This window comes from Amaranthus tricolor, chromosome 3 (assembly GCF_026212465.1).
Source record: "Amaranthus tricolor cultivar Red isolate AtriRed21 chromosome 3, ASM2621246v1, whole genome shotgun sequence".
Classification (NCBI taxonomy): Eukaryota; Viridiplantae; Streptophyta; class Magnoliopsida; order Caryophyllales; family Amaranthaceae; genus Amaranthus; species Amaranthus tricolor.
In genome coordinates, this window is record NC_080049.1 from 24,313,179 (window position 1) to 24,325,348 (window position 12,170).

Genomic DNA, 12,170 nt, shown 5'->3' on the forward strand with positions numbered 1-12,170 from the left:
AGATTGCCGGATTTACTCTAGGAAAATACCCTTTAAAGTTGGAATTATTCATAATTAATCAATAAATGTGATTATTTTAGAAAATTCATGAAAAAATTGGATTACTTTAGGTAATTTTTCTTTAATTTTATTATTTAATAAAATAATATATGAAATGAAAACAAAATGAATAATCTTTAAAACACATCGTAAGGCATGCGGCCAGGGTTAGTTTTACTAATGATGAAAGGAAAATGAGTCAATTACTGAATCCCTAAGTTCCATCTAGTCTACATAGAAACACAAAATGCACAACTTCACAAAACCATTTCAAAAAGTAAACAAGAATATGCTGATAGTATTCCCCTTCCTAATTAACCCCACCTTCCCCCAGACCCCTAACAATAATAAAATTTGAAAAGGAGTCCTCTATAAAAGGTGAGAATGGCTGTCTAATTTAAGGGTTCAAGTTTTGTCTCAAAGCGTGAGAGAAGTAATTGCTTACTCTCACTCTCACTCCTTTCCTTCCTCCATTTTTTCCATTTCAATTCTCTGTTCAATTGCCCAAATTTGTAAACACGCCACTTTTTTCACCATTTTACTCTCCAATTTCCCTCGTTTTTCCACATTTTTTCAATCGCATCTTTCATATTTTCAATTTTTGAGTTCCCTCCCAAACTTCTGCTAAATTTTCTCCATATTTTTTGTTTTGTGTGTTTTGATTATAATCGTCCATGGAGTTTTTATCTGTGAATTTATGGCGACGACTTCAGAGTTTAGCGAAGTACCTGCGATTTGTTGAGCTTTGTATTTTAGTTTGTTTTCTTTCATGGCTATTAACTCATCTTCCTTTTGCAGTCAAAATTTCCGGTGAATATTTTCGAAAACTTTTATCACTTATTTTATGTCCAATCTCAATTTTTCTCCTCGGAAACGCTATTATTGTTACTCTTTTAGCAAAATCGGGTTCATTTTCTTCTGAATCGTCGTCGGCGATAGATAATGTTGTCGCAGAACTGATTGACGATTTTCGATCTGAAAATCTTGAAGAATTTACTGCTTTACTCAAGGAAGAGATTGTGTTTCAGGATAAAGAGATTATTAGCGAAGAAAACCTGACGGTTCCTAATAAGATAGAAGTTGTTGATGAAATTTTTTTTCCAGAAGATTCAACAATGGAGGTAAAAACGAGTTACAGACGCACTCAATCAGAGAAAATAAGGAGAAAATGTACAATGGAAGATGACAAAAAGGGGAAGCTCCGGCGATCGGATACAGAAACTTTTCGTAAAACCATGGTTGAAGACAAAGATTCATCAATGGCGGAAGATGGAATGAACGATGAAGAGTTTAACAGAGCGATTGAAGCGTTTATAGCGAAGCAGGTGAAATTTCATCGTAAAGAGCGGCTTTCTGTCGTTCTCCATGGACAAGCCTAGAATAGAGAGTAAACAAAGCATAAAGTGATTTTCCCCAAATTAAAAAATGAAAAAAAAAAAAAGAATCACGATGATTTTATACTTTGAATTCTTTGCTGATTATCCATATTTAGGGGGAAGATTTTCAGTTAAAATGTGCTGGTATTTGTTTGTCATTATATGATGATGGCAGTACTAATGTACTATTAAGGATATGTACAGTGCTCCTACTTTGATCCAAGAGATTGTCCTCTTCTGTTACTTTTGATAATCTTTTTGGTAGTCTTATAATTTCAGTATTTTTATTAATCTGCTTATTATGGTTAATTGGTGGATTTTATGAGCTAATTGCTCATTTATAGTGAACTACCCCATCGGAATTGGATTTGATAATTAGTATTGTTAAGAGATTTTTATTAACTATGAAAATTATTATTTTGGTTAATGGAAACAAAAATTGTAGGATGTCATATAGAGGATGTTTGATTTTGCAACAATATTTTATTTTATTACGGGTAGATGAAGAGAAAAGAATAGGTGATAACTTAGAACCAATGTTTGGAAAAGTGTTACTATCAACTATGAGCAGCTTTTTTGAGAGTATTGTTTATTCATTTTTATTCTTATTTGTTTGATTATAAATTTTAAAATTAATTTTAGAATTTAAAGGATTTTTATATTTCTTTATAGATATTTTTCTTTAAAATTGAAACAAAATGACTTTTCTTCCATTATTTCAATTTATTATCCCAATATTTCTATTTTCACCCTCTTTTATATTTATAGTTTTTCAACAAACGAAATAAATTAAAGTAAAATATTATTCTGTGTTTTTCATCAATAATTAATTTATGGCAAATGTTACTTAATACTCAATATATTTTCACCAAATGAAACATCCTATCATCAATAATTTCAAATTGATATGGTTTTTTTATTATAGGATAGGACGGAAAAGTTGAAAATTAGATGAAAGTCAAAGGCATAAACTTTATATAGCTCCAACCGAAATAAGACTTGATTTTCAAATGGATATGTTATTTAATTACTTTATAATATACTTCGATAAATTAAAGTATTCATTTAATGTTTGAAATTTGAACTCTTGCAACTTCAAGACTTATTTGTTGTCCCTTTGAGTATGTTCATAGTTTATAAAAATCTTTAACAATTAACAATTAAAGTGAGTGATTAAGAATATGAAAGCATGATTTCCAGGTTTCTTTATGTATGACTGTGAGTGAGATCAAATGTTTATTTAAAAATAAAAAACCAGTTGTCAAGCAGTATTGCAAAAGAATTAGATCCTTTGTCTTTTGGAGTCAAAAATGAAAGCAAATTGTATGGTGAATTTAGTCATAATAAAGCCTATTTTATAGACATCTATACTTCCCAGTTCCCTGCTTTCCCCTCTATTAGTTAACAAGATGCAGTTGTCATCCATACCAAAATCATCCATTATAACATCTAGGAGTACTTTCTAATTTTTGATCACATAGGTTAATATTTATATGAATGTTCAAAATAACCCGACTTGCTTGACCCAACCCGCTAACCTGTAGCTTAAATAGCGGGTCAATTATCAATAATAATATGTTACAGATTCGGTACCCCACCCGCCTCAATTGGATCGGGTCATGAGCCATAATATAAATTAAAACGGATACCCGCCGACTCGCTATATTAGAGGTTTTTTTTTTTGAAAAACTGTTAGACTGTCTGACTAATTAAGTAAACTAAACTAATATCAAGTATCAAGAAAGAATTACTCCCTCCGTTCCTTTTTGATCTTCCACATTACTATAACGGGTAGTTTCAAAAGTTCTTCCACTTTAGAATACTTTCTATTTTTAGAAAGTTTTTATCTCACTTTTACCCCTTAAAATCCCCCTTTTCTTTTAATGTACCCATTTTTTTTATTTATAATTATTTTCTCTCTCATACTTCCAATACAATTATTACTTCACACTACTATTTAATTAAAATAATACCCACTACAACCTCATACTTCCAATACAATCATTACTTCCCACTATTATATAATTAAAATAATACCCACTACCACCAAAGATTCTCTTTTTCTTAATCTTTGTAAAATACCCAAATAGGAAGAACAAATAGGAACGGAGGGAGTATCATAACTCACAAGTACTACCAACAACTAAAACTTCGTTAAAAATAAAATCGGGTACTCGGTGTTCCGTTATCCGGGTACCCGGATAAATTGGGCCAGGACACGAGCCGTTTAAATAAATACCCGACTAATCAGGTACCCGAAATTCCGGGTACGCAGTTATGAACACTCCCAAATATTTCTACTCAACTTTACTTTGCTTGCGTTTAGGCATTCTTCCTCCTTCTGAAGTACTTGCTATATTATAATTATTGATACTATTTATTGTTCAAGCTTAATTTATATATTGCAAAAGATGTCTAAGAAAAAATATAGTCAAGTTAGATCTTGTTTTAATCGTCTAATCGCATACTTTCTTAATATTAACTTTTGTAATATATATATATATATATACACACACACACACACACAACAAAAAAATAAGTTGAGGTAAGATTTTTGCATTTAGCCACGCTTATTAAGTGCAAGAATATTAACCTCATTTAGTGTGGGGAAATGAATGCGAAGACAAGTGTACGAAATTTAGGTTATAATTTACCCACACTTCTAAGCGTGTCTATAAGTATAATTACCCATGCTTATAAGCGTAGGCATTAGCATAATTAAAATAAAAAAATTAAATGTTTATTGATTTAGGCCGAACAGAACTTATTAATCAAGAAACACAAATTGAAAATCAGATCAGAAATCACAAAAAATCACTTCATCTTCCTCGCCTCTCTTTTCCTGCGAAACCTCATACCATTTTTGCCCTAACTTTCGCCATTTCTACCCTAATTTCCGCCATTTTAAACCCTCTCTACCAGAATTCTTCATCAGTTTTTTTCACATATCTACCCAAAATCTTTCCAATTCCAGGTAATTTTTATTGTTTTCATTTTTTTTATTTCCATTTTTTTTAACAATACTGTTTTTTAATCTGTAATTCGAAATGTGTCATTTGATTTTGATGTTTCTTTGTAATTTGAATTGTTTATTTGATTTTGACTTTGATTTTTTACGTTTCTTTGTAATTCAAAATTTTGATTTCTATTTCTTTCTTTTGCATTTTGGTTTGGTTTGTTGGGCTGTTGTTGTGGTGTGTGCAGGGTTGAGATTTGGTCTGTTGGTTGATGTGTGTGGTGCTGGTCTGTAGCTGCTGTTGGCTTGGCTTTTTGTTGCGCATTTGCCTTTTCTCCTGTATCTGTGTTTTGGTTGTTCAGTTTGGGTGTGTTGCTGCTGGTGTGGTGCGTTTTTGGTGCTGTCTAGTTCAGTTTGGGAGTGGAGCTACTTTTTCTAGGGTAGTTTGAGTTTGCAGTTGTAGGTCTGGTTTTAGTTTGGGTGTTTGCTGGTTTTCTTTTTGTATGAGTAGTATGCAGTTATCTGTGTTTTTTTTTTTTTTTTTGTATGGGTTTCTGTTTAGTTCTATTGATTGCCTTTATTGGATGAGATATGGGTTTCATGTCCTAGTTTAAACTGCAAGAGTGGGAGATTGAGAAGCAACTATATAATCAATAATGTCTGTTGATCAATAATTCTGATTTTCAATACTTCAAGTATCCTTTTGTTGCAATAAAATCATCAATATCCTAGTATGTTTGTAATACCTCGATAAAGTTGTTTTTTCTTTAGTGTCAACTGTCAAGTATTGTGGTTTTCTTATGTTCATAAATGTTAAAACATGTAGTCTCAACTTAGAAAAGGAAAAACACACATCAATAATTGCTTATATTCTAGGAAGGCATTACTAAATTGTATGGTTTCTTGGGGAAAAGTTCAAGATTTCACATGGTTAATATAATAATTATTCTTCCTTGTTTAGATGATTGATTGTAGAATGTGAGCATAGATGTAAATATAGATTCTTAACGAGGGGCTGCTGATGTTGCTGTTGAATGTTGAAGTCCCATGCTGCTGCTAGTTGCTACTGTTTAGGTAATGTTTGAATTTCTTGAAATAAGTGTTCAGATAATTGATTTGGGGTTTTTGGCAAGAAAACATATTGCTGATTTAAGTAATTTTTTAGTTTGTAGCATCTTTTCTTTCTACCTTTGAAAACTTAACAGTGTGTCATTGTTTTCTTCTTAAAATTATTGTTAGTCAAGTAAGCAATGTCATTGGGAGGTTGTTCAAACTCTGGTTCTTTTTAAAGGTGCCAATGTATGTTATTTTTTCTGGCTGCTGTTGTAAATAGCTCTCAGAAGCTACCAATTTGTTGTGCTGTGTTTTGCTGGGGACATCTGATATGCTAATTTTAACTTGACATGGAAAAGAAACAAGGTAGTTTCTGGTTAAATATGTACTGTTAAATTTCTTTCATGTGCTGCTGTTGAATTTGTGAGGAGTTTAGAAGCTAATATTCCTACATTTATGCTTCAGTCACTACTCATTACTCTACTCCTTTGGTCCACAAATTTTGATATGTGCAATGCTAAACGAGGCAGCCATTGGAGACAAAGCAGACCTCTTTCAGCATCATTATTAAAGAAGAAAGGAAAAAGCCATGGATACCATGACCACAATCACCATCACAGCAGTAAACCAAAAGCATAGCAAAAAACCGCGTTTCCAACAATGCCAACACCGAGTCCAAGAGTTGACACACCGCCATTACCTCCGCCAATGCAGAAAGCTCCATACTTAAAAGGGTCACCTCCTAAAGCTACGTCACCACCAAATCCAACACCAATAGTGGAAATCCCATCACCACGAACACAAAAAGGTTCCAGCATTTTCAGTGTGCTGGATTATGGAGCAAAGGTTGATGGTAGTAGTGATGACACTGAGGTAACATTTCGAACTTGATAATAGTCAGTCACTAGTTTAGAATCTAGCTACTAAATACAACAATATGCAAAACATTCGAGGAAAAGCTAGCATAACTGCACAGAAAACTAAGATAACATGAACCTATAAGTAAAATAGAAGTATTATTTCTAAACTCTAATCTAAGGATGCATGCGAGAGTTTTGGAGCAATGCTTATAGATTAGAAAAGATATGTTACATTATGTGAAAATAATTTGATTGATTGTAAGAAGTATCAAGTTACATTATGTGAAAAATATTAACTCATTGTGTTATGCAATTTTTTGTTCTTTGTTGTACATTAGAGCATTATTCAATCTAGAAGATATAACTAGAGATGGTCGTTGTATGTTTCGAGCTCTGGTGTGATCGTTTTGTGATCACTAGAGATGATTGAGGGTTGCTGTTATAATGCTGTTTAGTTGCTAGTTTAGTATACCCTCCATACTTTAGTATGAACAAGCAAATTAGTTAATACTAGTTGCTAGTTTAGTTGCTGCAAAGAACATTCATACAACAAATACCATCTATACTTTGGTTGCTGCAGTACAATACAAATGAACACAAATCAGTTAATACTAGTTGCTAGTTGCTAGTTGCTCCGTTAGTGTGTTTTCTTGTGACCCGGTTAGAAAATACATTCGTGAAGAGACCAAAAAGGAAATAACACTTTGTTTTGTAGCTCGCAAGGTATATTATGTGACATTTTTCTCATTTCGTTGTTATTATTAATTTATATGCATTAATAATTCTTTAATCGTTATTTTATAATTTAGGCAATGAATGAGAGCAAAAAAAGAGCTACTGTACAATTGTTAGATAAGTTGTTGTGCGTCAAAATACAAAGGATGGAAAAACAAGTAAGTTTCATTTATATTTATTGTTGCAGGTATATATATATATATATATATATATATATATATATATATATGTATATATATATATATGTATATATATATATATGTATATATATATATGTATATATATATATATATATGTATATATATATATATATATGTATATATATATATATATGTATATGTATATATATGTATATGTATGTATATATATATATGTATGTATATATGTATATATATATACATATATATATATATATATATATATATATATATATATATATGTATATATGTATATATATGTATATATATATATATATATGTATATATATATGTATATATATATATGTATATATATATGTATATATATATCTATATATATATATATATATACTTTGTAATGAAACTAAAAAATTAAATTATTACTCTGTGTTTAGGTCGTCACCAAGGAACGACTATGACAATTACAAATGCCAAATACAAGCATCCAAAAGCAATTTTGAGACGTTTTACATTGGTTTTTAGTTTTGTATTGTAATATCATGACAATGATATTTTTTTGAATATCTTTAGATATTTTGTTTCTTACGATTGGCAAAATTTTTAAACTTAATGTTATAATTGAAGACATTATATATTGTTTTGAGATGAAAACTTATGCATCATTTTATATTTACCATGTTTTTTTTAACTTTGTTAATGTAATAATTAATTATTATTATTTTTTTTATTAATATAATAGAAAAAAATAATATAAAAAAGGAGTATAAAATTTCCCGCCATAATTAGTTTAAAAATAGTTACCATTTACATTACCCTCGCTTACAAGTGTGAAAAAATAGTTTTTTACCCACGCTTATAAGTGAGGATAATGTACCACGCTTATAACTGTGGCTGGAAGTTTATTTCCCACGCTTATAAATTAAGCTGAATGTGCATTTTCCCACGCTTATTTAAGCGTGAAGAATTACTTTAGCCTCACACATAAACGTGGAAAATAGCATTTTTAAGCGTAGGAGGATGCAACTTTTTATAGTGATATATATATATATATATATATATATATATATATATATATATATATGTATATATATATGTGTATATATATATATATATATATATATATATATATATATATATATATATATATTTCTATACATAAATAAAAAAACACATTGGATCACCTAGTAATAGAACTAATTATAGACAATATAAAAACTAATAAACAAAAATAATAGAAAAGGGTTTTTGTGAGTTATTTTATCAAAACTATGTTTAATGAGCTTTAAGTTGAAGTCTTTGTTATTTTAATCAACAACATGAATGTATGAGATTGAAAATATATAGTTTAATTCAGTTTATGACCCATATTTCATCAATAACTATATCATCTTGATATTCATGTGCAATAGTGGAGACTCCTAATATTTTACTCTCTTTTATCTTTGATTTTTCTTTTAGACATTACTCATTATATTTGAAGACAATTTCTTACATATTTCTATCCTAAGTATGAATTTGTGATATCCCTATTTCAGCTTTAAAGATCGTTAGACCGGTTATATCAACAAGGTGCATCTTAGATTTTTTTCAGATGCATACGGGTGAGGTTAAATTGAGCTGAAAAAACTTGGGTTGATATGTTGGGCCAGTCTACAACCTTCATGGGTAGTTAACAGCGGTTCGATAGGGTCGGGATGTTAAAAGACCTCCTAGGAAGTTTTTCGGGTGCGCATGAGTAAAGGTAAAGTAAGCTGAAAAGACTTATGCTGATCTATGGGGCCAACTTACAACATTCATGGGTAGTCACTGACGGTCTGATAGGAGTATAGGACTAGAGTGTTACCACATTCATTATAAATTAGTAAATCATGTTATGCTAAGCTTTCTTGTGTTTGACTCGCTTGGTTCATGTAGATCGTACGCTAAAAGTACATGATTCAATCTAATAGAGATAGCTTTACCATGAGATCGTCTCATTAAAAATTTGTCTAATTAGTAATAATTTATTTTTCATGAAAAATCTTTTTTAAATATTGAAATAGACTAGAGGATTTCTGTATGGATGAAGAAAAGAGAATAAATTTTTACGTAAAAAATATTACTCAATAACAATTATTTATAAATAACTATAAAAAGACAAAATAATAATAATCAAATAATTAAAGTAAAAAAAACAAAATCATAAAAATAATAAACCTATAACATAAAGGTACATACCAATATTTTACAATTAATTTAAATCACAGTTATAAACCTATTAAAGCTCAATTTTCATATAAACTAAGACACTAACTAATAAGTTGTCAAAACCATGAGTTCATGACACCAAATTCCCACGGGAAAGCAGCCGGCCCCATCCCATGTAAAGAAGTATCAACAATATATTTATCCAATAAAGTGTCCAATTGTTGATAATGTGAGAGTTTGGTATCCCTTGTATTAGGATTTTGTCGTTACAACATCATAATAAAAACTTTTTGACTATTTTTAATTAAATTGGTCCATAAAAAAAATATGGAGTAAAAGTAGACATTAAGCATTAATGAATTCAGTCTGAGAGACATTTCTCAGGAAACTTGCTATTTTCCATAAAAATCTCAATATTGTGGACATTAAGGTTGTTAATAGTATGGAGGTTTTGGTTTAATTTAATGGTTGACGCCTTAATGGTTTATTTTTATTATTATTATTATAAGAATTTAATTATTATTTTATTTTATATAACTCTGAATTTTTTTTATGAATTTATTTTTAAAAAAAATAAGTTTCCTATTATTTAAAAAATCAGTGTGTAAGTACCCAATTTGACAGATAAAACATTACTATTACTTAGTTTTCAAATTAGACATCCTATATGGGTGATCCTAATGTCCTTTTTAAAAATATTATTAGTAGCGATAAAAACGATATTAAATATATTCTTGATTTGAGTGTCAGAAAAATCATCGTGTGAATATTCATTTCAATTGAACTTTCAAACTAAGCGCTCATGAGCCATTCATTTGCACAATGCAAATCAAGAAATCAATTAACACTGTTTTTACCCATTATAACAATTTTTCAATAAGTAATATATAAGTTTAAAAATAAATTAGAAATTGTCCTAAAAATATATGAAATTTTTAAAAATTCAAATATAACTTATATAAAGTCAAAAGTAAAATATAAGTTAAACATGCAATCCCTCCAAACTAGCAAAATTCAATAATCTTCCTATAATATTTACATTTTTTATTTTAATTATTTTTAATGGTTACAGCTACAATTTTTATAAGCCTCAAAATTTAAATGGTTTTTACAAATTATTTTTTTATAACGATTGACACTTATAGCCCGTTTGGTAGGTAGTAATAAATGGTGTTAATGGGAATGAAAAACTAGTGTAATTTTCGTTGAAAATTCTCTTGGCTACTTTAATGGCCATACTTGTCCAACTTCAATCATCTCATTTTCTTCATAAAATTCATTCCAATGCATTACCATCTAACCATCGAGAGAGGTGATATTAGATGGTAATGGACATTTATAAACAAAAAAACTTTTTTGTGATCAAAGTTTCATTACCATGGGAATGATATGGAATTTTTAATGAAAGTTTATCCTATAAATCATTCATATTACCACCATTTAATTTCACTAACCAAACGGAACGTTAAGGTACTATACTAAATATGAAATTATTATCTTTAATGTGGACTTTTAGCTAAGTGCTCAAGAGTACACTTACCACATTATATCAAAATCGAGGTCCCACTTACCAGGAAAAGCCAAATAAGTTCAACATTCTTCGTCCCCACATCTTTAATTAAACTATAATCAATGGTATATTAGTGGTGAGTGCAATTACTTCACAAAGGGCAGTCTAAAACAAAATAAAGCTTTTATTATAATATAAACTTTATTATCCAAAAGTGTGACAAAAAAGACTAGTGGATAATATTTTGACTTTATGTTTACTATATTTTTTCAAACAAGTAACAGAAATTCATATTTATAATACAATAGTGCTTTAAAAAGAGCTTGTTGCGTATTAATTGTTGAATATTAATCCAAAACTAAAAAAAAAGTAGTTCACCTTAATTCAAAAAATAGTGATAATAGAAACCTAAAGACTATACCAAAATTCTCTCAACGTCGGCCGAATTACATCTAACTAGTATAAAAACTTGTGTAATACACGAATTTTTAAATACATTAATATTTAATAAAATTTTAGACTAATAAAATATTAAATGAAGGTGGATAATAAATATTTACAAACATATATTATAATTAATAAAGAAACCTAAAATAGGTTATTAATAAAGAGTTTATAGGTTTTGTAATACCTCTTTATATACTAAATTCTCAGTACGATGACATATTTTACCATCCTTGATGCATATGATAATTCTTAGTCCTTTCTTGTTAGTCACTCTAGAAATGGCGATGTTAATTTTCTATGACTAAAAACAGGCTTAGGTAGGAACAAACCAACATGGTATGCTATTTGTCCTTGACACTTTTATTAATAGTCATTAATTTTCTATGTTCCCCTATCACTCTGAATTTCTTGAATGTAATTTAAACTCATGATTATCATAGAAATACTAAAAGTTCAGAGAAGAGAAATGGTATGATCATATAATTGGAATGACCATATGAGACTATTTATATTGTAATTTCTGCCATGAAAGTGTTTATGCATTTTTATTTTTATAAAGGAATAATTACATTACAGAAAATCAGAAAAATGTTTTTAGTTGATTGATTTTATTGCACTATATTTGGTTGCTAAAATAGTCTGATTGATTGTCATCTGATTCAATATTTTTGACATTTTTCCTAAAATCAAAATTTTAATTATGGTAGTCTAACAATGTAATACTAATTTTAATGATCAATTAAATGAATATTATGTCATTTCAGTTTTTAACTATTGCTGGAAAAAAGAGTAATTATGTACTTCTAGTAATTTAATAAATTGCATTATAATTGGAATGAATGTAATTTA

The 12,170-nt window shown here is 29.0% G+C and overlaps 2 protein-coding genes across 7 annotated transcripts; both read left to right on the forward strand.

The window, feature by feature from the left end:
* The first annotated feature begins 292 nt into the window (after positions 1 to 292).
* Positions 293 to 1,480, forward strand: LOC130808164 (uncharacterized). Its single transcript, XM_057673623.1, has one exon. It carries the CDS (start codon positions 714 to 716, stop codon positions 1,416 to 1,418), a length of 705 nt encoding a protein of 234 aa, XP_057529606.1. The 5' UTR covers positions 293 to 713; the 3' UTR covers positions 1,419 to 1,480.
* A 2,717-nt stretch (positions 1,481 to 4,197) lies between these two features.
* LOC130808915 (polygalacturonase At1g48100-like) lies at positions 4,198 to 7,846 on the forward strand. Of its 6 annotated transcripts, XM_057674476.1 has the most exons (6): positions 4,212 to 4,389; positions 5,333 to 5,445; positions 5,705 to 5,790; positions 5,890 to 6,297; positions 7,094 to 7,177; positions 7,612 to 7,846. In XM_057674476.1, the coding sequence occupies exons 4-6, from the start codon at positions 6,085 to 6,087 to the stop codon at positions 7,633 to 7,635; spliced, it is 321 nt and encodes a 106-aa protein (XP_057530459.1). In that variant the 5' UTR covers positions 4,212 to 4,389; positions 5,333 to 5,445; positions 5,705 to 5,790; positions 5,890 to 6,084; the 3' UTR covers positions 7,636 to 7,846. The 6 variants fall into 6 exon arrangements, with proteins under 6 accessions (XP_057530460.1, XP_057530461.1, XP_057530459.1 ...); XM_057674477.1 differs by lacking the exon at positions 5,705 to 5,790 and having other exon boundaries at positions 4,198 to 4,389; positions 5,955 to 6,297; XM_057674474.1 differs by having other exon boundaries at positions 5,611 to 6,297.
* The last annotated feature ends 4,324 nt before the right edge of the window (positions 7,847 to 12,170 follow it).

What these genes read in the sequence shown, in the direction of transcription:
- LOC130808164 (XM_057673623.1), top strand. Translation starts at nt 714, where the DNA reads ATGGAGTTTTTATCTGTGAATTTATGGCGACGACTTCAGAGTTTAGCG.
- LOC130808915 (XM_057674477.1), top strand. Translation starts at nt 6,085, where the DNA reads ATGCCAACACCGAGTCCAAGAGTTGACACACCGCCATTACCTCCGCCA. An exon ending in GTAGTAGTGATGACACTGAG is followed by an intron (nt 6,298 to 7,093) that starts GTAACATTTCGA and finishes TTTATAATTTAG; the next exon opens with GCAATGAATGAGAGCAAAAA. An exon ending in TACAAAGGATGGAAAAACAA is followed by an intron (nt 7,178 to 7,611) that starts GTAAGTTTCATT and finishes CTCTGTGTTTAG; the next exon opens with GTCGTCACCAAGGAACGACT.